The following is a 27,336-nucleotide window of genomic DNA, read 5'->3' on the forward strand; positions in this document are numbered from 1 at the left end:
GGGCCATGCCTAAACAGGAAACTCAGTCCCGCCTTCGAGGGCGGGGAATGCCCTTAAATGGCGTTAAAGGGGCGGGGGCTGCTCCTAAATAGGAAAGTTAGTCCTGCCTTCGTGGGCGGGGAATGCCCTTAAATGGCAGTAAGGGGGTGGAGCGTTACCATAAAAGGGCAGAAGGGGCGTAACCAGGCCCCGCCTACTGGGGGTACTCGGGGGAGGAGCGTCCCGCCCGCCACCTTGCATGTGTCACCGCAGCCAATCAGCGCGCTGATTGCCGGAAGAGGCGGGGCTCACGGCCGGAAGTGGGCGCGGCCGCGCGCTGTCATGGCGGCGCCCGAGGAGGAGGAGGCGGCGGCGGCGGCGGAGAGCGAGGGAGGGGATGGCGGAGATGAGGAGGCGCTGCAGCGGCTCGAGGTGCGGCAGGAGCGGGGATCCCTTGGCCGGAGGAGGGCAGAGCGGCCATTTGGGGGGCAGATCCGGGTGATTTGGGGGTGTCTCTGCCTGTCGCTGTCCCCCAGGCCCTGGTGACGGAGCTGTACCGGTTCCGGGACTCGCTGCCCCCGCGGGACGATGGCGGCGACCGCGGCCGCGAGCCCGGGGACGCGCTGGTGGCCGAGATGGAGCGGACGGTGAAGCGGATGGAGGAGATCCAGGGTAGGGGGCGGGGCTACGAGGGGGTGGGCGTGTCCATGTGTGGGTGGGCGTGGTCATGTGGGGCTGGGCGTGACCGTGGGGCTGGGCGTGGTCAGCTGTGAGTGGGCGTGGCCAGGTGTGGCTGGGCGTGTCCAGGTGTGGCTGGGCGTGTCCAGGTGCGGCTGGGCGTGGCCAGGTGCGGCTGGGCGTGTCCAGGTGTGGCTGGGCGTGTCCAGGTGTGGCTGGGCGTGTCCAGGTGTGGCTGGGCGTGGCCATGTGTGACTGGGCGTGGCCAGGTGCGGCTGGGCGTGGCCAGGTGGGGCTGGGCGTGTCCAGGTGTGGCTGGGCGTGTCCAGGTGTGGCTGGGCGTGGCCAGGTGGAGCTGGGCGTGGCCAGGTGTGGCTGGGCGTGGCCAGGTGTGGCTGGGCGTGGCCAGGTGTGTCTGGGTGTGTCCAGGTGTGTCTGGGCGTGTCCAGGTGTGTCTGGGCGTGGCCAGGTGTGGCTGGGCGTGGCCAGGTGGGGCTGGGCGTGTCCAGGTGTGGCTGGGCGTGTCCAGGTGGGACTGGGCGTGTCCAGGTGTGGCTGGGTGTGTCCAGGTGTGACTGGGAGTGTCCAGGTGTGTCTGGGCGTGGCCAGATGTTGCTGGGCGTGTCCAGGTGTGACTGGGCGTGGCCAGGTGTGACTGGGCGTGTCCAGGTGTGGCTGGGCGTGGTCATGTTGGGCTGGACGTGTCCAGGTGGGGCTGGGCGTGTCCAGGTGTGTCTGGGCGTGTCCAGGTGGGGCTGGGCGTGGCTGGGCGTGGCCCCCCTCGCCCCGCCCCCCTGACGGCCCCGCCCTGTCCCCCCGCAGTGTCCCCAGAGGGGCGTGGCCGCGCCCTGGTGCTCCGCGCCCGCGCCCTGGGCGTGGCCCCCGAGGTGGGCGGGGACAGGGCGGAGCTGGCGCTGGGCCACGCCCTGAAGCTGGACCCCGCCCTGGGCGCGGCCTGGCGCCAGCTCGGGGAGCAGCGATGGCGCCGGGGGGACCTGAGGGGGGCCCGCGACGCCTTCGGGGGGGCCCTGCAGCAGGTTCGGCGGGGAGGGGGCCTGGGGGGGTCAGGGGGGGATTGGGGAGGGGTCCTGGGGGTCACACAGGGGTCAGGGGTGGCGTTTTGGAGTCCCTGGGGTTTTTTTGGGAGGTCCTGGGTGGTCTCAGGGTGGGATTTTGGGGTCCCAGGATGTTTTTGGGGGGGTCCTGTGTGGTCTCAGGGTGTTTTTTGGGGGTCCCCAGGTGTTTTTTGGGGGTCCAAGGGTGTTTTTTGGGGGGTTCTGGGTGGTCTCAGGGTGGGATTTTGGGGTCCCAGGGGGGGATTTTGGGGGTCCCCGGGTGTTTTTTGGGAGTCCTGGGTGGTCTCAGGGGAGTTTTTTGGGGGTCCCAGGGTATTTTTTGGGGGATCCTGGGTGGTCTCAGGGTGGGATTTTGGGGGTCCCAGGGTGTTTTTTGGGGGTCCCAGGGTGGGATTTTGGGGGTCCCAGGGTGTTTTTTGGGGGTCCCAGGGTGGGATTTTGGGGGTCCCAGGGTGTTTTTTGGGGGTCCCTGGGTGTTTTTTGGGGGGATTTTGGGGTCTCTGGGTGGTTTTTGGGGGGTTTTTTGGGGTCCCTGAGTGTTTTTTGGGGGGATTTCGGGGTCCCCGGGTGTTTTTTGGGAGGTCCTGGGTGATCCCGGGGGGGATTGAGAGGGGTCCTGGGGGTCACACAGGGGTCAAGGGTGAGGTTTTTGGGGGTCCCAGGGTGTTTTTTGGGGGGTCCTGGGTGGTCTCAGGGGGATTTTGGGGGTCCCAGGGTGTTTTTTGAGGGGTCCTGGGTGGTCTCAGGGGGATTTTGGGGGTCCCAGGGTGTTTTTTGAGGGGTCCTGGGTGGTCTCAGGGGGATTTTGGGGGTCCCAGGGTGTTTTTTGAGGGTCCCAGGGTGTTTTTGGGAGCTCCTGGGTGGTCCCAGGGGGGATTTTGGGGGTCCCAGGTTGTTTTTTGGGGGGTCCTGGGGGGTCTCAGATGGGATTTTGGAGGTCCCAGGGGGGGATTTTTGGGGGTCCCAGGGTATTTTTTGGGGGGATTTTGGGGTCCCCGTGTGTTTTTTTGGGGGGGCCTGGGTGGTCCAGGGGGAGATTGGGAGGGGTCCTGGGGGTCACACAGGGGTCAGGGGTGGTGTTTTGGGGGTCCCAGGTGTTTTTTGGGGGTCCCAGGGGGGATTTTGGGAACTCCTGGGTGGTCCCTGGGTGTTTTTTGGGGGTCCCTGAGTGTTTTTTGGGGGGATTTCGGGGTCCCTTTGTGTGTCCCACGCTGACCCCCCCTCCCTGTCCTCTCCCTGTCCCCCCCTGTCCCCCCCTGTCCCTTTTTGCCCCCCCTGTCCCCCCCCAGGGCGAGGACCCCGAGGCGCGGCGCCTCCTCTCCATGGCCCTGCGCGCGCAGGGGGCGGGGCCGGGCCCGCAGGGGGAGGGGCCTGGCGGTGCCGGAGGGGCGGGGCCGGGCCCGGGGGGCGGAGCCTTGCGCGAGAGCCTGGCCCAGGCCGAGGCGGCCGTGAGGAGTGACCCGAGGGACGGCCGGTCCTGGTGTGAGTGGGGGCGGGGCGGGGGGCGGGGACACACCTGGGGGCGGGGCTGGGGGCGGGGCCGCACCTGGGGGAGCGGGGACACACCTGGGGGGGCGGGGACACGCCTGGGGGGCGGGGACACACCTGGGTGGGCGGGGCTGGGGGCGGGGACACACCGGGGGGCGGGGACACACCTGGGGGGGGCGGGGAACTCACCTGGGGGGGCGGGGACACACCTGGGGGGCGGGGCCGCACCTGGGGGGGCGGGGACACACCTGGGGGGTTTGGGGGATGTCAGGACAGGTTTGGGGGGGTCTCAGGTGGGCTTGGAGGGTCTCAAGTGTGTCCCAGGTGTGCCCAGGTGTTCTCAGGTGTGTCTCAGGTGTGTCTGTGAGTGCTCAGCTGTCCCCAGGTGTGTCTCAGGTCTCTCAGGTGTGTCCCAGGTGCACCCAGGTGTGTCCCAGGTGTGCCCAGGTGCTCTCAGGTGTTCTCAGGTGTCTCTCAGGTGTCTCAGTCGCGCCGTGCCCGTTGCAGACGTGCTGGGGAACGCCCACGTGTCGCTGTTCTTCGCGGGCGGGCAGAGCCCCGGCAGCGCCCGGCGCGCGCTCGCGGCCTACGCCCAGGCGGTGAGGGGGCGGGGCCTGGCACGGGGGGCGGGGCCTGGGACAGGGGGCGGGGCCTGGGACAGGGGGCGGGGCCTGGGACAGGGGGCGGGGCCTGGGACAGGGGGCGGGGCCGGGGGAAGGGGGGCGGAGCTTGAAAGGGAGGGGGCGGGGTTTGGGGGGGCTACACCCTCATTCTCTGTTCTGGCTGGGGAAGGTCATTGGGGGCGTGGCCATGCTGTTGGGTGGGGCTGGGGGTGTGGTTTGCCTAGAGGAGGCGTGGCTATGCTAATGAGCAATGATGGGGGCGTGGCCAGGGACTGACCAGTAGGGGGTGCTAAAGAGCATGGGTGTGGCATTATGGGTGTGGCTGAGGGGGCGTGGCCATGCTAATGAACCGCGATGAGGGTGTGGCCAGGGACTGACCAGTAGGGGGTGTGGGTGGGGCACTGTGGGTGTGGCTGAGGGGGCGTGTCTTGGCTTGAGGAGGTGTGGCCATGCTAATGAGGGATGATGAGGGGGGCGTGGCCAGGGACTGACCAGTAGGGGGCGCTAAAGAGCGTGGGTGGGGCGCTAGGGGGGCGTGGCCATGCAAATGAGCGATGATGGGGGGGCGTGGCCAGGGGCTGGCCAGCAGGGGGCACTGAAAACATGGGTGTGGCACTGCGGGTGTGGCTGTGTGGGTGTGGCCACGCCATATAAGGAAAATGGGAGGAGCTTTAAGTGGGCGTGTCCTGACCCCGCCCCCCCAGGAGCGCGTGGACCCCGCGGCCGCCGCCGACCCCGACCTGCACCTGAACCGCGCCACGGTGAGCGGGGGGCGGGGCGGGGGGCGTGGCCTGGTGCGACCCCTCCCCTTCCGGGGGGCGTGTCCAACGGGAGCCCCTCCCCTCCCTCCCCCCGCAGCTGCTGCAGTACCTGGAGCGGTTCCAGGCGGCGCTGGAGGGGCTGAGCCGCGCGGCCGAGCTGGCGCCGCGCTGGGACGAGCCCCGGAAACGCCACGGGAACCTCCTGGAGTTCCTGAGCCGGCTCTGCGGGCTGCTGGCCAACAGGGTGGGCACTGGGGGGCACTGGGGGGCACTGGGAGGGGAGTGGGGGGGACTGGGAGGGACTGGGATGGACTGGGAGGGGAGTGGGAGGGACTGGGAGGGACTGGGAGGGACTGGGATGGACTGGGAGGGACTGGGATGGACTGGGAGGGACTGGGATGGACTGGGAGGGGATTGGGAGGGACTGGGAGGGACTGGGAGGGACTGGGAGGGACTGGGAGGGACTGGGAGGGGACTGGGACGGACTGGGACGGACTGGGCGTGGCCGGCACTGGGCGTGGCCATCCCTGACCCCGCCCCCCGCCCCGCCCCCAGGGGAAGCTCCGCGGGAAGCGGCGCCGGGGCCTGGCCGGGCCGGTGCCCCTCCCCCTCCTGGGCCCGCTGGGGGGGGCGGGGGGCCCGCGCCCCTCCCCCATCGCCGCCCTGCGCCCCGGGCCCAACCCCCAGCGCGTGGTGCTGGGCAGGGTCCTGTTCAGCCTGGCCCCGCCCGGGGGGGTGCCCTAGTGAGTGCTGGGGGGACTGGGAGGGACTGGGGGGGACTGGGATAAACTGGGAGGGAACTGGGAGGGGATTGGGAGGGACTGGGAGGGACTGGGAGGGGATTGGGAGGGGCGTGGGGGAAACTGGGAGGGACTGGGAGGGGACTGGGATGGACTGGGAGGGACTGGGAGGGGCTGGGAGCGACTGGGAGGGACTGGGAGGGACTGGGAGGGAACTGGGATGGACTGGGAGGGACTGGGAGGGACTGGGAGGGGCGTGCGGAGAACTGGGAGGGACTGGAGGGGACTGGAAGGGAACTGGGAGGGACTGGGAGGGAACTGGGATGGACTGGGAGAGGAATGGGAGGGGATTGGGATGGACTGGGAGGGGATTGGGAGGGACTGGGAGGGACTGGGGGGACTGGGGGCGACTGGGAGGGGATTGGGAGGGGACTGGGAGGGACTGGGATGGACTGGGATGGATTGGGAGGGACTGGGATGGACTGGGACGGGCTGGGAGGGACTGGGATGGGCGTGGTGGGAACTGGGAGGGACTGGGAGGGACTGGAGGGGACTGGGGGGGACTGGGAGGGGACTGGGATGAACTGGGAGTGACTGGGAGTGACTGGGATGGACTGGGAGGGACTGGGAAGGACTGGGAGGGACTGGGAGGGACTGGGGGGGACTGGGAGGGGATTGGGGGGAACTGGGAAGGATTTGGAGCAACTGGGATGAACTGGGAGGAACTGGGATTGGCAGCACTGGGAGCACTGGGCGGGACCCGGCGGCGAGTGGGCGTGGCCCCGCGTGACCCCGCCCCCCCGTTGTGACGTCACAGCGCGGTGGGGCTGCAGGACGGGGGCGGGGCCGTGGCGGCGGTGACCGTGTACAACGCGGCGCCGGCCTGGGGAGTGACCGTGGGGGACGCGCTGGCCGTGCCGGACCCGCTGCTGACCCAGCACCAGCACCAGCACCAGGGACAGGTGAGCCCGCGTGTGCACTGGTCTGTACTGGTCTGTACTGGTTTATACTGGTTTGTGCCCCCCCACAGACCTTCTCCTTCCTGGGCATCCGCGTCTCCTCCCCCCTGTCCCTCGTGGTCAACGGGAAGCGCCCGCCCGGCTCCGCCCTGGCCCCGCCCCGCCTGGCGCTGTCCAATCCCAGCGCGCCGCCGCAGGAGGCCACGCCCCCCAGCGCTCGCTGACCACGCCCTCCACCCCTGCCTGTGGGGATATTTTGGGGAATAAAGGAAATTTTTTTTGGGATCTCGGAGTCGTGAACTTTGCAGCGGGGTGTGGGCGGCCATGTTGGAGCCGCCATATTGGAATATGGTGTATGAGCGCCGCCATCTTGGATTCCAGTGTGTGGGCGCCACCATCTTGGATGGGTGTATGGGGGCTGCCATCTTGGATTGCAGTGTATGGGGGCTGCCATCTTGGATTCCAGTGTATGGGGGCTGCCATCTTGGATTCCAGTGTATGGGGGCCGCCATGTTGGATTGCAGTGTATGGGGGCTGCCATCTTGGATTGCAGTGTATGGGGGCCGCCATGTTGGATTGCAGTGTATGGGGGCTGCCATCTTGGATGGGTGTAAAAGGGCCGCCATCTTAGATTGCAGTGTATGAGCGCTGCCATCTTGGGTGGGTATATCGGGCCGCCATGTTTGATTGCAGTGTATGAGCGCCTCCATCTTGGGTGGGTGTATGGGGGCTGCCATCTTGGATTGCAGTGTATGGGGGCTGCCATATTGGATTCCAGTGTATGAGTGCCGCCATCTTGGATGGGTGTATGGGGGCAGCCATCTTGGATTCCAGTGTGTGGGCGCCGCCATCTTGGATGGGGGTATGGGGGCTGCCATCTTGGATTCCAGTGTATGGGGGCTGCCATGTTGGATTGCAGTGTATGGGGGCCCCCATGTTAGGTAGATGTATGGGCGCCGCCATCTTGGTTTGCAGTGTATGAGCGTCGCCATCTTGGATGGGGGTATGGGGGGCTGCCATCTTGGATTGCTGTGTGTGAGCGCTGCCATCTTGGGTGGGTATATTGTGCCGCCATGTTGGATTGCAGTTTACGAACACCGCCATCTTGAATGGGTATTAGGGGGCTGCCATGTTGGATTGCAGTATATGGGGGCCGCCATGTTGGATTGGAGTATATGGGGGCCGCCATGTTGGATTGCAGTGTATGGGGGCTGCCATCTTGGATTCCAGTGCATGGGGGCCGCCATGTTGGATTGCAGTTTATGGGGGCCGCCATGTTGGATTGCAGTGTATGGGGGCCGCCATCTTGGATGGGTGTATGGGGGCTGCCATCTTGGATTCCAGTGTATGGGGGCTGCCATCTTGGATTCCTGTGTATGGGGGCAGCCATCTTGGATTGCAGTGTATGAGCGCCGCCATCTTGGATGGGGGTATGGGGACTGCCATCTTGGATTGCAGTGTATGAGCGACGCCATCTTTGATAGTTATATGGCGGCTGCCATGTTGGATTCCAGTGTATGGGGGCCGCCATCTTGGATTGCAGAATATGGGGGCTGCCATGTTGGATTGCAGTATATGAGCGCTGCCATCTTGGATGGGTGTATGGAGGCCGCCATCTTAGATTGCAGTGTAAGAGTGCTGCCATCTTGGGTGGGTATATTGGGCCGCCATGTTGGATTCCAGTGTACGAGCACCGCCATCTTGGATTGCAGTGTATGAGCGTCGCCATCTTTGATAGTTATATGGGGGCTGCCATCTTGGATTGCAGTGTATGGGGGCCGCCATGTTGGATTGCAGTGTATGGGGGCTGCCATCTTGGATTACAGTGTATGAGCGCCGCCATCTTGGGTGGGTATATCGGACCGCCATGTTGGATTGCACTGTACGAGCACCGCCATCTTGAATGGGTATTAGGGGGCCGCCATGTTGGATTGCAGTGTATGGCGGCCGCCATCTTGGATTGCAGTGTATGAGCGCCGCCATCTTGGATGGGGGTATGGGGGCTGCCATCTTGGATTCCAGTGTAGGGGGCTGCCATCTTGGATTCCAGTGTATGGGGGCCGCCATGTTGGATTGCAGTGTATGGGGGCCGCCATGTAGGATTGCAGTATATGGGGGCTGCCATCTTGGATTGCAGTGTATGAGCGCTGCCATCTTGAACGGGTATTAGGGGCCGCCATGTTGGATTGCAGTGCATGAGCGCCGCCATGTTGGGTAGATGTATGGGCGCCGCCATCTTGGATGGGTGTATGGGGGCAGCCATGTTGGATTGCAATGTATATGGGGGCTGCCATGTTGGATTGTAGTGTATGAGCGCCGCCATCTTGGATGGGTGTATGGGGGCAGCCATCTTGGATTGCTGTGTGTGTGAGCGCTGCCATCTTGGGTGGCTATATCGTGCCACCATGTTGGATTGCAGTTTACGACCACCGCCATCTTGCATGGGTATTAGGGGGCCGCCATGTTGGATTGCAGTATAGGGGAGCGTCGCCATCTTGAATAGTTATATGGGGGCTGCCATCTTGGATTCCTGTGTATGGGGGCTGCCATCTTGGATTGCAGTGTATGAGCGCCGCCATCTTGGATGGGTTTATAGGGGCAGCCATGTTGGATTGCAGTGTATGGGGGCCGCCATGTTGGATTGCAGTGTATGGGGGCTGCCATGTTGGATTGCTGTGTGTGAGCGCTGCCATCTTGGGTGGGTATATCGGGCCGCCATGTTGGAGTGCAGTTTACGAACACCGCCATCTTGCATGGGTATATGGGGGCTGCCATCTTGGATTCCAGTGTATGGGGGCCGCCATGTTGGATTGCAGTATATGGGGGCCGCCATGTTGGATTGCAGTGTATGGGGGCTGCCATCTTGGATTGCAGTATATGGGGACTACCATCTTGGATTGCAGCGTATGAGCGCTGCCATCTTGGGTGGGTATATCGGGCCGCAATGTTGGATTGCAGTGTATGAGCGTCGCCATCTTGGATGGGGGTATGGGGGGCAGCCATGTTGGTTTGCAGTATATGGGGGCTGCCATGTTGGATTGCAGTGCATGAGCCCCGCCATGTTGGGTAGATGTATGGGCGCCGCCCTCTTGGATTGCAGTGTATGAGCACCGCCATCTTGGATGGGTGTATGGGGGCTGCCATGTTGGATTGCAGTGTATGGGGGCTGCCATCTTGGATTGCAGTGTATGGGGGCCGCCATGTTGGATTCCAGTGTATGGGGGCCGCCATGTTGGATTGCAGTATATGGGGGCTGCCATGTTGGATTGCAGTATATGGAGGCCGCCATGTTGGATTGCAGGATATGGGGGCTGCCATGTTGGATTGCAGTATATGGAGGCCGCCATGTTGGATTGCAGGATATGGGGGCTGCCATGTTGGATTGCTGTGTGTGAGCGCTACCATCTTGGGTGGGTATATCGTGCCGCCATGTTGGATTGCAGTTTACGAGCACCGCCATCTTGAATGGGTATTAGGGGGCTACCATCTTGGATTGCAGTGTATGAGCGTCGCCATCTTGGATTGCTGTGTATGGGGGCCGCCATGTTGGATTGCGGTATATGGGGACTACCATGTTGGATTGCAGTATATGGGGGCCGCCATCTTGGATTGCAGTGTATGGGGGCTACCATGTTGGATTGCAGTGTATGAGCGCCGCCATGTTGGATTGCAGTGTATGGGGGCTGCCATCTTGGATTGCTGTGTGTGAGCGCTGCCATCTTGGGTGGCTGTATCGTGCCGCCATGTTGGATTGCAGTGTACGAGCACCGCCATCTTGCATGGGTATTAGAGGGCCGCCATGTTGGATTGCAGTGTATGAGCGCTGCCATGTTGGATTGCAGTGTATGGGGACTGCCATGTTAGGTAGATGTATGGGCGCCGCCATCTTGTATTGCAGTGTATGAGCGTCACCATCTTGGATGGGTGCATGGTGGCCGCCATCTTGGATTGCAGTGTATGGGGGCTGCCATCTTGGATGGGTGTATGGGGGCTGCCATGTTGAATTGCAGTGTATGAGCGCCGCCATCTTGGATGGGTGTATGGGGGCAGCCATGTTGGATTGCAGTGTATGAGCGCCGCCATCTTGGATGGAGGTATGGGGGCTGCCATGTTGGATTGCTGTGTGTGAGCGCTGCCATCTTGGGTGGGTGTATGGGGGCTGCCATCTTGGATTGCTGTGTGTGAGCGCTGCCATCTTGGGTGGGTATATCGTGCCGCCATGTTGGATTGCAGTTTACGAACACCGCCATCGTGAATGGGTATTAGGGGGCTGCCATGTTGGATTGCAGTGTATGAGCGTCGCCATCTTGGATGGGTGTATGGGGGCTGCCATCTTGGATTGCAGTGTATGAGCGTCGCCATCTTTGATAGTTATATGGGGGCTGCCATCTTGGATTCCAGTGTATGGGGGCTGCCATGTTGGATTGCAGTATATGGAGGCCGCCATGTTGGATTGCAGTATATGGGGGCCGCCATGTTGAATTGCAGTATATGGAGGCCGCCATGTTGGATTGCAGTATATGGGGGCTGCCATCTTGGATTGCAGTGCATGAGCGCCGCCATGTTGGGTAGATGTATGAGCGCCGCCATCTTGGATGGGTGTATGGGGGCCGCCATGTTGGATTGCAGTATATGGGGGCCGCCATGTTGGATTGCAGTATATGGGCAACCATGTTGGATTGCAGTATATGGGGGCTGCCATCTTGGATGGGGGTATGGGGGCTGCCATGTTGGATTGCAGTGTATGAGCGCCGCCATCTTGGGTGGGTGTATGGGGGCTGCCATCTTGGATTGCAGTGTATGGGGGCCGCCATCTTGGATGGGGGTATGGGGGCTGCCATCTTGGATTGCTGTGTGTGAGCGCTGCCATCTTGGGTGGGTATATTGTGCCGCCATGTTGGATTGCAGTTTACGAACACCGCCATCTTGAATGGGTATTAGGGGACCGCCATGTTGGATTGCAGTGCATGAGCGCTGTCATGTTGGGTTGATGTATGGGCGCCGCCCTCTTGGATTGCAGTGTATGAGCGCCGCCATCTTGGATGGGTGTATGGGGGCTGCCATGTTGGATTGCAGTATATGGGGGCCGCCATGTTGGATTGCAGTATATGGGGGCCGCCATGTTGGATTGCAGTATATGGGGGCTGCCATGTTGGATTGCAGTATATGGGGGCTGCCATCTTGGATGGGGGTATGGGGGCAGCCATGTTGGATTACAGTCTATGAGCGCCGCCATCTTGGATGGGGGTATGGGGGCTGCCATCTTGGATTGCAGTGTATGGGGGCCGCCATCTTGGATGGGGGTATGGGGGCTGCCATCTTGGATTGCAGTGTGTGAGCGCTGCCATCTTGGGTGGCTATATCGGGCCGCCATGTTGGATTGCAGTTTACGAACACCACCATCTTGAATGGGTATTAGGGGGTCGCCATGTTGGATTGCAGTGCATGAGCGCTGTCATGTTGGGTTGATGTATGGGCGCCGCCCTCTTGGATTGCAGTGTATGAGCGCCGCCATCTTGGATGGGTGTATGGGGGCTGCCATGTTGGATTGCAGTATATGGGGGCCGCCATGTTGGATTGCAGTATATGGGGGCCGCCATGTTGGATTGCAGTATATGGGGGCCGCCATGTTGGATTGCAGTATATGGGGGCTGCCATGTTGGATTGCAGTATATGGGGGCTGCCATCTTGGATGGGGGTATGGGGGCTGCCATGTTGGATTGCAGTGTGTGAGCGCTGCCATCTTGGGTGGCTATATCGTGCTGCCATGTTGGATTGCAGTTTACGAACACCGCCATCTTGAACGGGTATTAAGGTGCTGCCATGTTGGATTGCAGTGTATGAGCGTCGCCATCTTGGATAGTTATATGGGGGCTGCCATCTTGGATTGCTGTGTATGGGGGCTGCCATGTTGGATTGCAGTGTATGGGGGCTGCCATGTTGGATTGCAGTATATGGGGGCTGCCATCTTGGATGGGGGTATGGGGGCAGCCATGTTGGATTACAGTCTATGAGCGCCGCCATCTTGGATGGGGGTATGGGGGCCGCCATCTTGGATTGCTGTGTGTGAGCGCTGCCATCTTGGGTGGGTATATCAGGCCACCATGTTGGATTGCAGTTTACGAACACCGCCATCGTGAATGGGTATTAGGGGGCTGCCATGTTGGATTGCAGTGTGTGAGCGCTGCCATCTTGGGTGGGTATATCAGGCCACCATGTTGGATTGCAGTGTATGAGTGTCGCCATCTTGAATGGGTATTAGGGGGCCGCCATGTTGGATTGCAGTGTATGAGCCCCGCCATCTCGGGTGGGTGTATGGGGGGCAGCCATGTTGGATTGCAGTATATGGGGGCTGCCATGTTGAATTGCAGTGTATGAGCGCCGCCATCTTGGATGGGGGTATGGGGGCTGCCATGTTGGATTGCTGTGTGTGAGCGCTGTCATCTTGGGTGACTATATCGTGCCGACATGTTGGATTGCAGTTTACGAACACCGCCATCTTGAATGGGTATTAGGGGGCTGCCATCTTAGATTGCAGTGTATGAGTGCTGCCATCTTGGATGGGTATATCGGGCCACCATGTTGGATTGCTGTGTATGAGCGCCTCCATATTGGGTGGTGTATGGGGGCTGCCATGTTGGATTGCAGTGTATGGGGGCCGCCATCTTGGATGGGTGCATGGCGGCCGCCATGTTGGATTGCAGTGTACGAGCGCCGCCATCTTGGGCGCGTCCCACCCCTCCCACCAGAAACCCCCCAAAAAAACTTCAGGGGGAGGGGTGAGGGTGTCTCAGCCCCTCCCCCCACCCCAGCACCATTTACAAACATCCGTCCTTTAATCGTCGTCTCGAGGTATCAAAATTAACCGATGGGGGGAGGGGGGAGGGGAGGAGCCGTGTGAGGAGGGGGGGCGGGGCCACGAAAAAGGGGGCGGGAACCGAACTACGGAGGGTTGTGGGGGGTGGGGGAGGGGGAGCCACGACAGCACGAGCACGGCGGGGGGAGGGGCGGGGGAGGGGGTGGTGGGGGATGGCGAGGGGTGGGGGAGGGGCTCAGGGCTCGTCCTCGCCGTTGGCGCTGTCCCGGTCGTCCTCCCCCTCCTCCGCCTCCTTCTCGTCCCCTTTCAGCGACTCCAGCTGGGAACGGGGGAGGGGCAGGCGGTCAGGGGGGGGAGGGGGGGCGCGGCCGCCCCTCCCCCGCCCCCAGACAGAGTTGGGGGCTACTGGGAGGTGACTGGTGCGCACTGGAGGCGAGTCTCAGGGCACTGGTCTGTACTGGGAAGGGGGTTGGGGGTCACTGGAGGTGACCGGTCAGCACCGGTCAGTCCTGGGCCGGGCCCAGCGGGGTCAGCGGGCTGGGCTGGGCTGGGCTGGGCTGGGGGGTCCCCACCTGCTCGTCCCCCCTCTCCTCGGCCTCGTCGTCGTCCAGCAGGTCGCCCTCCTCGGCCGAGTCCTCGTTGCCGCCCTCGGCCTTGGCCCCGCTCGCCTCGTCCTTCTTGGAGCCGCTGCCGCCCTGCTCCTCCTCGGCCTTCTCGCTCTTGGCCTCTGCGGAGGGACGGAAATGGGGATTTGGGGAGGGAAAATGGAATTTAAGGGAAAAAAAATGGGGATTTGGGGAGGGAAAATGGGGATTTGGGGAGGGAAAATGGGGATTTGGGGGGGGGAAATGGGGATTTGGGGAGGGAAAATGGGATTTGGGGGGAAAAATGGGGATTTGGGGGGGGGAAATGGGGATTTAGGGGAAAAAAATGGGGATTTAGAGAGGGAAAATGGGATTTAAGGGAAAAAAATGGGGATTTGGGGAGGGAAAATGGGGATTTAGGGAAAAAAAATGGGGATTTGGGGAGGGAAAATGGGGATTTAGGGAAAAAAAATGGGGATGTGGGGGAAAAAATGAGATTTAGGGGGAAAAAATGGGGATTTGGGGGGAAAATGGGGATGTGGGGAGGGAAAACAGGTATTTGGGGAGGGAAAAGGGGGATTTGGGGGGGAAAAATGGGGGTGTGGGGGCAGAAAATGGGGATTTGGGGAAGGAAAATGGGGATTTGGGGAAGGAAAATGGGATTTGGGGAAGGAAAATGGGGATTTGGGGAGGGAAAATGGGATTTAAGGGAAAAAAATGGGGATTTGAGAGCCAAAAATGGGGATTTAGGGGGAAAACGGGGTGATCAGGGTGGAGTCTGATGGGCAGTGAGTGCAGTCTGTTGGGTCTCCCCCAAATCCTGGTGAGTAAAACCCATTTCCACCCCAAAAAATAAAAGGATTTCAGCCCCAGGAGCTCAGAAACCCCCCCGGGGTCCCCCTGCGCTCACTCTGCTCCCGCTCCAGCCGCTCCAGGCTCTCCAGCAGCGCGTCCACCTTGGCCTTGATCTGCCCCAGCTCCTTCTTGATGCTCTGCAGGTCGTCGCCTTTCACTGCGGGGGAGCCCGACAAAAAAACGTCAGGGCCGCCATATTGGATTGGGGGGCACCATATTGGATTAGAAGATGGGGGCTGCCATATTGGAATGGGGGAGTGGGGGCTGCCATATTGTATTGGAGGATGGGGGCTGCCATATTGGATTGATTAATGGAGGCTGCCATATTGGATTGAGCAATGGGGGCTGCCATATTGGATTGGGTGATGAGGGCTGCCATATTGGATTGGGGGCCGCCATATTGGATTGGGCAATGGGGGCTGCCATATTGGGGAATGGAGGCTGCCATCTTGGATGGGTGTATGGGAGCTGCCATATTGGATTGGTGGATGGGGGCTGCCATATTGGATTGGGGCTGCCATATTGGATTGGAGGATGGGGGCAGCCATATTGGACTGAGGGCGGCCATACTGGATTGGAGGATTGGGGCCGCCATATTGGATTGGGGCTGCCATATTGGATTGATTAATGGGGTCTGCCATATTGGATTGGAGCTGCCATATTGGATTAGAGGATGGAGGCCGCCATATTGGATTGGAGGATGGAGGCCGCCATATTGGACTGAGGGTGGCCATATTGGATGCCGTACATGGGCTGCCATATGGGATTAGAGAATGTGGGCTGCCATATTGGATTAGAGGATGGAGACTGCCATATTAGACTGAGGGCGGCCATATTGGACGTATCACATGGGCAGCCATATTGGACAGTGGCAGCCGCCATATTGGATGGGCGTGGCCAGCATCACACCGGGCGTTCCCCTCCCCTTTCCCCCCCAGGATTTTTCCCCCCACACCCCAGGTTTTTTAACCCCCAACCCCCAGGATTTTTCCCCCCACACCCCAGGATTTTCTCCCCCCTACGCCCCCCCGGCGGTTCCCGTACGTTTTCCCGACTTGGAGGAGGAGCCGCGCTGCCCGGATTTGCTGTTGAAGCTCTTGCCGCGCCGCGAGGTGTTGCCGGAGACGCGCTGGCGCTTGGAGGGCACCACGGCGCGGGCGATGGGGGGCGGGGGCGGCACGCGGGCGGGGTAGCTGTACATCCTGCGGGGGGGGGGACAGGCGGCATGGACGGGGAGCCGCGGCCGGGGCGGGGCCGGGGGCGGCGGGGGGAGGGGGGGGGTGGGGTCCCTAACCCGGTCTGAACTGGTTTATACTGGTACCGGTCATAGTAGTCCCGCTGGAAGTCGTAGTCGAGGTCGAACGAGGACCTGGGGGGGGCGAGGGGGGGGAGGGGAGTGAGATCCCAAAAACCCCCCTGGAACCCCCCCTGGGATCCCCAAAAACCCCCCCGGGGTGCCCCAAAAAATCCTCCCAGAATCCCCCACACCAAACCCAACCCACCCCCCAAAAAAACCTGGAGCACCCCCCAGTCCCCAAAATTTCTTCTCTGAGCTGTAAACATCTCAGAGACCCCCAAAGACCCCCCAGGTTCACTCCTGGACCCCCAAATTCCCCTTACCCCCCTAAAAATGCCCTGATTATCCCCAAAAATCCTCACAGGACCAACAGAATCTCCCCCAGGACACCCCAGTTTACCCCAAATTCCCCCTGAATCCCCCCCAAAATTTCCCCAAATTCCCCCACAATCCCCTTAGGACACCCCAAATTCCCCCAGAATCCCCCTCAGGACACCCCAATATCCCAAATTTCCCCAGAATTCCCCCAGATTTGCCCCCAGGACACCCCAAATTCCCCCAGAATCCCCCCCAAGACACCCCAAATTCCCCCAGAATCCCCATTAGGACACCCCAAAACCCCAAATCCCCCCGGAATTCCCCTCAGAATCCCCCCCAGGACACCCCAAATTCCCCCAGAATCGCCCTCAGGACACCCCAAAACCCAAAATTTCCTCAAAATTCCCCCAGAATCCCCCCCAGGACACCCCAAATTCCCCCAGAATCGCCCTCAGGACACCCCAAAACCCCCAATTTCCCCAGAATTTCCCCCAAATTCCCCCAGAATCCCCCCAGAATCCCTCCCAAATTCCCTCAGAATCCCCCCCAGGTCACCCCAAAACCCCAAATTTCCCCCAGAATCCCCATTAGGAAACCCCAAAACTGCAAATTCCCCCAGAATTCCCCCCAAATTCCCCCAGAATCACTCCCAGGACACTCCAAAACCCCAAATTTCACCAGAATTCCCCTCAAATTTCCCCAGAAATCCCCCCAGGTCACCCCAAATCCCCCCCCCAGGACCCCCCCCAGGACCCCCCGTCGCGGCGTCCCCCCAGGGTCCCCACCTGACGAGGGGGGACGGTGACGGGGGGGCGGGTACTGACCCGTACATCTCGGCCGCCGAGCGCTTCACCCCCGCCTTGCCCCGGTTCACCTTCGGCTCGGCCGCCAGGTTGATGTCTGCGGGTCACAGCGCCGCGTTGGGGACGGGCCGGGGACGGGGAGGGGTCAGGGAGGGGTCGGGGAGGGGTCGGGGAGGGGTCGGGGAGGGGTCGGGGACGGGTCAGGGAGGGGTCAGGGAGGGGTCAGGGAGGGGTCAGGGAGGGGTCAGGGACGGGTCAGGGACGGGTCAGGGAGGGGTCAGCCCGGCAACGGAGCCGGGGGGGCTCAGAGCCAGCCCGGAGTGACCACCAGTGACCCCAGCAATGACCCCAAAATGACCAAATACTGACGCGAAATTGACCAAAAACTGACCCCAAAACTGCCGGGGGGGGCTCAGAGCCAGCCCAGAGTGACCACCAGGGACCCCAGCAATGACCCCAGAATGAGCCGGCCCAGAGTGACCACCAGTGACCCCAGCAACAACCCCAGAATGACCAATGACTGACCCCAGCAATGACCCCAAAATGAGCCAGCCCAGAGTGAACACCAGTGACCCCAAAAATGACCCCAAACTGACCAAATACTGACCCAAAACTGACCCCAACAATGACCCCAAACTGACCTCCAAATGACTAAAACTGACCCCAGCAATGACCCCCAAGTGACCAAAAACTGACCCAAAATGGACCAAAAACTGACCCCAAAACTGCCAGGGGGGGGCTCAGAGCCAGCCCAGAGTGACCACCAGTGACCCCAGAAATGACCCCAAAATGACCAAAAATTGACCTCCAAATGACCCCAGCAATGACCCCAAACTGACCAAATACTGACCTGAAATTGACCAAAACCTGACCCCAGCAATGACCCACAAATGACCCAAAACTGACCCAAACTTGATCTCCAAATGACCCCAGCAATGACCCCAAAATGACCAAACACTGACCACAGCAATGACCCCCAAATGACCCAAAACTGACCTCCAAATGACCCCAGCAATGACCCCCAAGTGACCAAAAACTGACCCAAAACTGGCCTCCAAATGACCAAAACCTGACCCCAGCAATGACCCCCAAGTGACCAAAAACTGACCCAAAATGGACCAAAAACTGACCCCAAAACTGCCGGGGGGGGCTCAGAGCCGGCCCAGAGTGACCACCAGTGACCCCAGCAATGACCCCAAAATGAGCCAGCCCAGAGTGACCACCAGTGACCCCAGCAATGACCCCCAAGTGACCAAATACTGACCCCAGAACTGACCCCCAAATAACCAAAACCTGACCCCAGCAATGACCCCAAAATGACCAAAAAGTGATCCAAAATGGATCAGAAACTGACCGCAAAACTGACCCAAAATTGACCTCCAAATGACCCAAAACTGACCCCAGCAATGACCCCCAAACTGACCTCCAAATGACCCCAAAACTGACCCTTAAATGACCAAAAACTCACCCCAAACTGACCGCAAAACTGACCCCCAAATGACCAAATACTGACCTAAAACTGACCTCCAAATGACCCCAAACTGACCCCCAAATGACCAAATACTGACCCCAAACTGACCCCCAAATGACCAAAAACTGACCCAAAATGTGACCCCTGAATGACCACGCACTGACCCCAAACTGACCCCTGAATGACCACGCACTGACCCCAAACTGACCTCCCAGATGACCATAAATGACCACAAACTGCTGAACCCAAATGACCAGGAGTGACCCCAGGAGTGACCCCAGGAGTGACCCCAGGAGTGACCCCTGGAGTGACCTCACGAGTGACCCCAGGGGTGACCCCGGGAGTGACCCCAGGTGTGCCCAGGTGTGACCCCAGGTGTGACCCCAGGAGTGACCCAGGAGTGAGCCCAGGAGTGACCCCATTAGTGACCCCATTAGTGACCCCAGGAGTGACCCCATTAGTGACCCCAGGAGTGACCCCAGGAGTGACCCCAGGAATGACCCCAGTTGAGCTCACCTGGACCCTGCCCAGTGACCCCTGACCCCTCCTGGATTCCCCCAAATGACCACAGGTGACCACCAGGACTGACCTGTGCAGCCTCACGGCCTCACCTGGAGTCCACAAAACCTCCAAAACGACCCAAAATGATCCAAAATGACCCAAAATGACCCAAAATACCCACAGGTGACCGTGGTCACCTTCCCCAGCACCTGGGCAGACACCGCTGCCCCATCCAGGTGTGTCTGCACCTGTCCCACCCTCCCAATCCAGGTGTGATCACCCAGGTGAGCCCATGAACACCCACCTAGCACCTGGTCGGCGATCATTGCCCATCCAGGTGAGATCTCCACCTGTCCCACCCTTTCAAACCCCCCAGGTGTGATCAGCCAGGTGTGCACACCCCCCTAGCACCTGTCCCACCCTCCCAAACTTCCCCAGGTGTGATCAGCCAGGTGTGCCCACAAACACTCACCCAGCACCTGTCCATCATCATTGCTCCATCCAGGTGTGGTTCCCCACCTGTCCCACCCTCCCAAACCCCCCAGATCGATGTCCAGGTGTGCACAGGTGTGTTCCTATCCCCCCCCAGGTGTGCCCAGGTGCGCTCACCTGAACGCCATCAGGTGTTTCTCCACCCTGCAGCACTCGCTGCCCCCACAGTGACCCCACAGTGACCCCAGGTGTGCCCAGGTGTGTCCAACACTCACCTAGCACCTGTCCCACCCTCCCAAACTCCCCCCAGGTGTACCCACGTGTCCATAAACACTCACCCAGCACCTGCCCGGCGATCACTGCCCCACCCAGGTGTGATGTCTCCCTCTCCCACCCTCCCAAACTCCCCCCAGGTGTCCCCAGGTGTATCCCAGGTGTATCCCAGGTGTGCCCAGGTGTGCCCAGGTGTGCCCAGGTGTGCCCAGGTGCCCCCAGGTGTCCCCAGGTGTGTCCAGGTGTACCCAGGTGTGCTCAGGTGTACCCAGGTGTGCCCAGATCAATGCCCAGGTGTGCCCAGGTGCCCTCAGGTGTGCCCAGGTACCCAGACTCACCCAGCACCTGCCCGGCGATCATGCGGCCGTCCTCCCCGGCCACGGCGGCGCGGGCGTTGCGCTCGTTGACGTACTGCACGAAGGCGAAGCCCTTGTGCACGGAGCAGCCCACGATCTTGCCGTACTTGGCGAAGATGGCCTCCACGTCGCTCTTCTTCACCACCAGCGTGTTCAGGTTCCCGATGAACACCCGCGAGTTCAGCGACCGCGGGTCCGTCTTGTTGGTCACGTTGCTGGCCATGCTGGGGCCTGGGGGGTGGGGAGGGGGGTTAGAGGGGGAGGGGATGGTGGGGGAGGGGAGGGGAGGGTGGGGGGGGTTGGTGGAGTGGGGGGGAGTACCCGGAATCCTCCAGGAATGACAAAAAAATACCTGGGACCACCCAAAATCCTCCAAAAGAACAGCAAAAGATGCAAAAAACACCCAAATCCACCCCAAAAAACAGCCAAAACCCACCTGGGACCACCCAAAAACCTCCAAACAACACCCAAAAAACACCTGGAACCACTCAAAATACACCTGGAACCACCCGGAATCCTTCAAAAAACGGCAAAAACATACATAAAACACCCAAAACCACCCAAAAACCACCTGGAACCACCCAAAAACCACCTGGAACCACCCAAAATACACCTGGAACCACTCGGAATCCTTCAAAAAACAGCAAAAGATACAAAAAACACCCAAAAACATACAAAAAACACCCAAAACCACCCCAAAAACCTCCAAAAAATACCCAAAAACCACCTGGAACCACCCAAAAACCAGCAAAAACATACAAAAAACCACCCAAAAACCTCCAAAATACACCCAAAATCCACCTGGAACCACCCGGAATCCTCAAAAAAATACCAAAAACATACAAAAAACACCCAAAACCACCCCAAAAACCTTCGAAGAACACCCAAAAACCACCTTGGACCACCAGGAATCCTCCAAAAAACACCAAAACATAGAAAAACCACCCCAAAGAACACCCAAAACCCTCCAAAAACCAGCTGGAACTACCCAAAAAACAGCTGGAGCAACCCGAAATCCTCCAAAAAACATACAAAAACCACCTGGAACCACCCAAAAAACCACCTGGAATCACCCAGAATCCTCAAAAAAACAACAAAACATTCATAAAACACCCAGGAACATCCAAAAATCTCATAGAACCACCCAAAAACCACCTGGAATCTTCCAAAAAACAATGAAACCTCCAAAAAACACCCCAAATACACCTGGGACCACCCAAAAACCAGCTGGAATCACGTGGGACCACCCAGAATCGTCCAAAAACCACCAAAAACCGCCATAAAACACTCAATAAACACCTGGAACCACCCAAAAACCACCTGGGACCCTCTGGAATCCTCCAAAAAAAACAACAAAAGACACAAAAACCACCCAAAATACAACTGGGACCACCCAAAAACCTCCAAAAACCACCTAAAAAAACAGCTGGGACCACCCAGAATCCTCAAAAACCACCCAAAATACACCCTGGACCATCTGGAATTTTCCAAAAAACCACAAAAACATCCAAAAAACATCCAAAAAACACCTGGAACCACCCAAAAAACCCCTGGAACCACCCAAAAACCACCTAGACCTACCCAAAAACTTCCTTGAACAACCAAAAAACCACCTGGAACCACCCAAAAATCTCTAAAAAACCCCAAATACCTCAAAAAGTCACCCCAAAACCTCCAAAAGCCACCCAAAAAACTCTTAGAACCACCCAAAAACCACCTGGAACCATCAAAAAATCTCTAAAAAACCCCAAATACCTAAAAAACCCACCCCAAAACCTCCAAAAAAACCCCAAAAAATCACCTAGAACCACCCAAAAACTTCCTGGAACCACCCAGAATCCTCCAAAAACCACCCAAAAAACTCTTAGAACCACCCAAAATACACCTGGAACCACCCAAAAAACTCCTAAAAAATTACCAAAACCTCCTGGAACCACCCAGAATCCTCCAAAAACCACCCAAAAACTCTTAGAACCACCCAAAAATCACCTGAAACAACCCGAAAAACTCCTAAAAAATTACCAAAACCTCCTGGAACCACCCAGAATCCTCCAAAAACCACCCAAAAACTCTTAGAACCACCCAAAAATCACCTGAAACAACCCGAAAAACTCCTAAAAAATTACCAAAACCTCCTGGAACCACCCAGAATCCTCCAAAAACCACCCAAAAAACTCTTAGAACCACCCAAAAATCACCTGGAACCACCCAAAAACTTCCTGGAACCACCCAAAAAAACTCCAAAAACACCCAAAAAACTCTTAGAACCACTCAAAACCACCTGGAACCATAAAAAAATCTCTAAAAAACCCCAAATACCTCAAAGAACTCACCCCAAAACCTCCAAAAAAACCCCAAAAAATCACCTGGAACCACCCAAAAACTTCCTGGAACCACCCAAAATCTCCAAAAACCACCCAAAAAACTCTTAGAACCACCCAAAAATCACCTGTAGCCACCCAAAAAACTCCTAAAACATTACCAAAACCACCCAAAAAAACCCCAAAAAATCCCCAAAATCACCTGGAACAACCCAAAAATCACCTGGAATCACCAAAATCCTCCCAAAATTCCCAAAATCTCCTCCGGGACCCCCCCAGAAGGTTCCAGAACCACCCGGAACCCCCCCAGGTTTGTTCTGGAACCTTCCCCCACCCCCTAATTAGCATCTCATTAGCATAAAGCGGGGCCTGGCGCCCAACCCCGGCTGCCTTCATTAATTTATTAATTTATTAATTTAATTTATTTAATTAGTGGCTCCCTAACAAGTGCTGCTGCCACACCCTGCCCCTCATTAATTATGGTCATTAATTAATTAATCAATTAATTAATTAACGGCTCCCTAACAAGCGCTGCTGCCACACCCCGCCCCTTGTCAATTACGGTCATTAATTAATTAATTAATTTAATGGCTCCCTAATGTTAATTATGGTTAATTACAGTCATTAATTAATTAATGACCCAGCCCTCGTTAGCACTAACGAGCCAATCACCGCCCCACAATTTGGAATTATCCTAATGAACATCAGCTAATTGTTCTGCCCGCTAATTAAGGCTGTGACTAATTAGCACTAACGACACCTGCGCTGCCTGACCTCTGTTAATTAATTAATTGCGCTAATTAGCGCTGTAAAACCCCAAATATTAATTGTAACGGTTAATTAGCGCCGTATAAACCCCAAAATATTAATTATAACGGCTAATTACCGACGTATAAACCCCAAATATTAATTGTAACGGTTAATTAGCGACGTATAAACCCCAAATATTAATTATAACGGTTAATTAGCGCCGTATAAACCCCAAAATATTAATTGTAACGGTTAATTAGCGCTGTAAAAACCCCAAATATTAATTGTAATGGTTAATTAGCACCATATAAACCCCAGATATTAATTGTAACGGTTAATTAGCGCCGTAAAAACCCCAAATATTAATTATAATGGTTAATTAGCACCGTATAAACCCCAAATATTAATTGTAACGGTTAATTAGCGCTGTAAAAACCCCAAATATTAATTGTAATGGTTAATTAGCACTGTAAAAACCCCAAATATTAATTGTAATGGTTAATTAGCACAATAAAAACCCCAAATATTAATTGTAATGGTTAATTAGCGCCGTAAAACCCCAAATATTAATTATAATGGTTAATTAACATCACAAAAACCCCAAATATTAATTTTAACGGTTAATTAGCGCCCCTAATTAGCCAACGAGCCCCTCTGCCCTCAGCAATTAGCGCTCATTTGCATATTGACGAGGCTCCACCTCTTACCGTCGGGGGAGGGGCTCCGTGGGGGGGGAGGGGCGTCCGTGGGTCGGCGGCGGCGAAGGGGGAGGGGCGGGGGGGAGGGGCCAAAACGGGGAGGGGGCGGAGCTTTGGTGGGGAGGGGCGGGGCCAAACAGCCCGGACCAAAAAAAAAAAAAAAAAAAAAAATATTTTAGGAAAAAATAAAAAATTAAAAAAAAAAATTAAAAAAAAAAAAATAAAAAATCGGGAGGAGAATAATTTATTTAAAAAAATAAAAATTAAAAAAATAAAAAAAAAAAAGAATCAAAAACCCTCGGAACCCCTGAAAATGCGTCCGGGGGGGAGGGGCGGGGGGGGGGAGGGGCCGGGCCCCGCCCCCATTTTTGGTTTTTTTGGGGCCGTTTTGGGGCCGTTTCGGGGCAGTTTCGGGGGATGGGGGGGAGGGGCCGCGTGGGAAAACCCGGGCGGGGTGGGGGAGGGGCGCGGGGGGAGGGGCCTGGGGGCGGGGGGAGGGGCAAAACCCGCATTTTTTTATTTTTATTTTTATTTTTTTGGGGAATAAAGGGGGGAAAAGGTGGTGGGGGGAGGAAAAAAAAAAAAAAAAAACAAAAAAAAAAGGCAGGAAAACGTTGGAACTTACGGTCGCCGCCGGCTCAAAAAAATCGCGCTGTGAACAAAAAAGAGACAAAAAAAAGGCAAATTGGGGGGCGGGGGGAGGGGCCAGCGGGGGGGGAGGGGCGGCCCCTCCCCCTCCTCTCCCCCCCGCGCGCGCGCTCAGGCCCCGCCCCCAGCAGCGCCCCGCCCCCAACCGCGACGAGAGCCCCGCCCCCGTTCCCCCAAAGGGTTAAAAACCTCCAAAATCGGGCGGGTCCGGCCCAAAACGGTGCCGGGGAATTGAGGGGGGGGCGGGGAGGGGAGGGGGAGGAGGGGGAGGGGAGGGGGAGGGGGGTGGGGGAGGGGCCGGCTCCGGTTGCACCTCCTGGGCCCTGCGGAAGGAGAGAAGGTTGAGCGACCCCTCCCCCCCCCTCCCTGCCCCCCCATCCCCCCTCCCCCAAAATTTGGGGGGTGACCCCTCCCCCCCCTCCCCCACCCCGGTGAGATTTGGGGTGAGAAAAGTCGATTTTGGGACTTGCACAAGTTTTAAGTTTAAAAGAAAATTGAATTTTTTGGGGGGGTTCAGCCCCAAAATGACAAAAAACTAAAGGTGAACTCCTCAAAATTCTGCTTTTTTTCCTCAAAAAATTAACAGATTTGGGATCAAAGTGAAATTTTGGGTGGTGCCAGCTGAGGGAATTACGGAAATTTGGGAGCTGGATTCAAAAATCCGGGACAAAATCCCGTTTAATTGGGGAGAAAAAGGAAAACCTGGAGTGGTTTTGTCCCAACAATTAAACGGGAATTCAGAGGGAATGCAGGAAATCGGGGATTCACCCCCAAAAATTCGGGAAAAATCAAATTTATGCTGCCAGGATTGGGAGGAAAAAAAAGGAAAAAACCCAAATTTGGCTCCAAAGTTTTAACTGGAGAAACCAGAGCTGGAAAAATCTGCTGGAAAAGAGAAATTCGGGAATTTCCAGGTGGGAATCGCCCCCCCCCCACCAGAGCTGGTAATTAATTAAGGCCTTGAAGAGTTTAATTAAATTTAATTAAAGATATAAACGCGTTTAGCGACCCCCAAATGGGAGCTGGCCCCGCCCACAACGGCGCTGACCCCGCCCACAGTGGGATTTAGCCCCGCCCACAGGCGCTGGCCCCGCCCCGCAGATTTAGCCCCGCCCCCCGCGAGTTTGGTCACGCCCCCGAGGGTTTGGCCCCGCCCCTCTCAGGTTCAGTTATCCTTAATGAAGCGCGGTAATTAGCCGCTCATTAGCCACGCCCCCCACTGATTAATTATGCATTAAAAGTGCTCTAGTAGGCCTCGAACGGCGTTAAACCCACATGGCCGCGTGCGCTAAAGGGTTAATTAACCCCACGAGTTAATTAATCACGGCTCGGCCACGCCCCTCAGAGGGGTCAACCCCGCCCCCGCAGGGGTTAATCAAATCCGGAGCCGCTTAATTAGCCCGTTAATGAGTTAAGCACGCACCCCCCAGCCACGCCACGCCCCCTCCAGGCCCAAACCACGCCCCCTCCGCTCTCGGAGGGGTTAATTACGCCGCCGAAAGGGTTAATTAAAACCCTCCGCCGGGGGCTAATTAGTGCCCGCGAGGATTAATGAGGGTTTAGCCCCGCCCACAAGGGCTCGGGCCCCGCCCCTCTCCTCACGGCCCTGAGGGGGCGGCCCCCCCCCACCCCCCCCCCCCCCCCCCTTTTCCCGCCTCGCTCCCTCACGCGCCGCCGCCATCTCCGCCCCCCCCACTCCCCTCTCCCCTCACAGCGCCACAACCGCGCTCCGCCGATCCTCCCCGTGCGGGAGCCGCGGAACACCCGCCGGGATCCCCCCCAGCGCCTTCCCCCGCTGCCCCCTCACCGCTCCGGGCACCGCTGCGCTCCCGCCGCCGCCGCCGCTGCTTCCTCCGGGGGCTGAGCACAAAATGGCGCCCGCGCCGCCCTCAGCGCCGCGAGCAGCGCCGGGCCCGCCCCCGCCGCCCGTTTTCGCGCTCTGATTGGTTCTCCTGGCTGTCAATCCAGATCTGAGCCAATGGGAGCGCGGAGGGCGCTGCTGCGCGGGAGGGGGAGGAGCGTTCGCCACTGGCCCGACGCGCGCGTCAATCAGGCGGCGCGCGGCGCTGATTGGCTTCGCCCGGCGCCTGTTTTACCGATCCGCCAATCGCGAGAGAGCGCCTGAGGCAGCGCCCGCCCCCGAGACGCGCCGCGCGCTGTGCGCATGCGCCGGCGGCCGCTATTGGCTCCAACGGCGGGACGGGGCCAGGAACGCAGCGCGGGATCTGATTGGCCGAGAGCCGCCGGGGGAGCGCGCGGATTGGACAGCCGCGCTGTCAATCAAACGGGAGGGGGCGGGGCCGGGGCCTGGCCCCAGTTCGCGCTGGTTTTGAGGCCTTTTAAACTGGTTTGGGGTAAATTAAACTGGTCTGGGGTAATTTAAACTGGTTTTTTGCCATTTAAACTGGTCTTGGCCCGTTTAATCTGCTTCTGGGGCTTTCCTGAACCGGCCCCAGTTCAAACCAGTTTCATTTTACCTGTACTGGTTTGCACACTTTAAACTGGTTTCCCCCCCCTCAAATGGTTTCACCCCATTTTAAACTGGTTTTACCCCAATTCCAACTGTTTTTTACAATTTCTGCTATTTTTTCTTGATTTTTTCCATTTTTCCACAATTTTCCCAATTTTTCCCAATTTCTCCCAATTTTCCCCCTCACTTTTCTCAATTTTTTTCCATTTTTCCCAATTCACAAAATTATTATGAATTTTTCCCAGTTTTCCCCCATTTTTTTCCCAATTTTTTCCCATTTTTCCCAATTTCCCCCCTCATTTTTTTCAATTTTTTCCCATTTTTCCCAATTCCCTCCCATTTTTATAAATTTATCCCCATTTTCCTCAATATTTCCCAATCTTCCCCATTTTTTCCCCCCATTTTTCCCAATTTTTCTCAAATTTCTGAATTTTCCCA

At 58.1% G+C, this 27,336-nt stretch overlaps 2 protein-coding genes across 9 annotated transcripts; one reads left to right on the plus strand and one right to left on the minus strand.

Annotated features, from left to right (window-relative positions):
- The first annotated feature begins 48 nt into the window (after positions 1 to 48).
- Positions 49 to 6,589, plus strand: TTC5 (tetratricopeptide repeat domain 5). Its single transcript, XM_033084388.1, has 10 exons — positions 49 to 411; positions 516 to 651; positions 1,480 to 1,694; positions 3,023 to 3,215; positions 3,729 to 3,820; positions 4,549 to 4,605; positions 4,703 to 4,849; positions 5,161 to 5,348; positions 6,163 to 6,307; positions 6,376 to 6,589. Exons 1-10 carry the CDS (start codon positions 133 to 135, stop codon positions 6,526 to 6,528), a joined length of 1,605 nt encoding a protein of 534 aa, XP_032940279.1. The 5' UTR covers positions 49 to 132; the 3' UTR covers positions 6,529 to 6,589.
- Positions 6,590 to 13,324: 6,735 nt separating this feature from the next.
- HNRNPC (heterogeneous nuclear ribonucleoprotein C) lies at positions 13,325 to 26,324 on the minus strand. Of its 8 annotated transcripts, none has more exons than XM_033084408.1 (9): positions 26,236 to 26,324; positions 24,406 to 24,432; positions 19,994 to 20,242; positions 17,000 to 17,075; positions 15,882 to 15,929; positions 15,605 to 15,762; positions 14,616 to 14,717; positions 13,694 to 13,848; positions 13,325 to 13,440 (listed from the first exon to the last, which is right to left on the minus strand). In XM_033084408.1, exons 3-9 carry the CDS (start codon positions 20,232 to 20,234, stop codon positions 13,357 to 13,359), a joined length of 864 nt encoding a protein of 287 aa, XP_032940299.1. In that variant the 5' UTR covers positions 20,235 to 20,242; positions 24,406 to 24,432; positions 26,236 to 26,324; the 3' UTR covers positions 13,325 to 13,356. The 8 variants fall into 8 exon arrangements, with proteins under 8 accessions (XP_032940299.1, XP_032940298.1, XP_032940293.1 ...); XM_033084407.1 differs by having other exon boundaries at positions 16,961 to 17,075; XM_033084402.1 differs by having other exon boundaries at positions 15,855 to 15,929; positions 16,961 to 17,075.
- Positions 26,325 to 27,336: the final 1,012 nt, after the last annotated feature.

This window comes from Catharus ustulatus, chromosome 38, assembly GCF_009819885.2.
Source record: "Catharus ustulatus isolate bCatUst1 chromosome 38, bCatUst1.pri.v2, whole genome shotgun sequence".
In the NCBI taxonomy this organism is placed as follows: Eukaryota; Metazoa; Chordata; class Aves; order Passeriformes; family Turdidae; genus Catharus; species Catharus ustulatus.

What these genes read in the sequence shown, in the direction of transcription:
- TTC5 (XM_033084388.1), top strand. Translation starts at nt 133, where the DNA reads ATGGCAGTAAGGGGGTGGAGCGTTACCATAAAAGGGCAGAAGGGGCGT. An exon ending in AGGCGCTGCAGCGGCTCGAG is followed by an intron (nt 412 to 515) that starts GTGCGGCAGGAG and finishes GCTGTCCCCCAG; the next exon opens with GCCCTGGTGACGGAGCTGTA. An exon ending in TGCACCTGAACCGCGCCACG is followed by an intron (nt 4,606 to 4,702) that starts GTGAGCGGGGGG and finishes CTCCCCCCGCAG; the next exon opens with CTGCTGCAGTACCTGGAGCG.
- HNRNPC (XM_033084401.1), bottom strand. Translation starts at nt 20,234, where the DNA reads ATGGCCAGCAACGTGACCAACAAGACGGACCCGCGGTCGCTGAACTCG. An exon ending in GATCGCCGGGCAGGTGCTGG is followed by an intron (nt 17,076 to 19,993) that starts GTGAGTCTGGGT and finishes TGTGACCCGCAG; the next exon opens with ACATCAACCTGGCGGCCGAG. An exon ending in CTCCTCCAAGTCGGGAAAAC is followed by an intron (nt 14,718 to 15,604) that starts GTACGGGAACCG and finishes GCTCCCCCGCAG; the next exon opens with TGAAAGGCGACGACCTGCAG.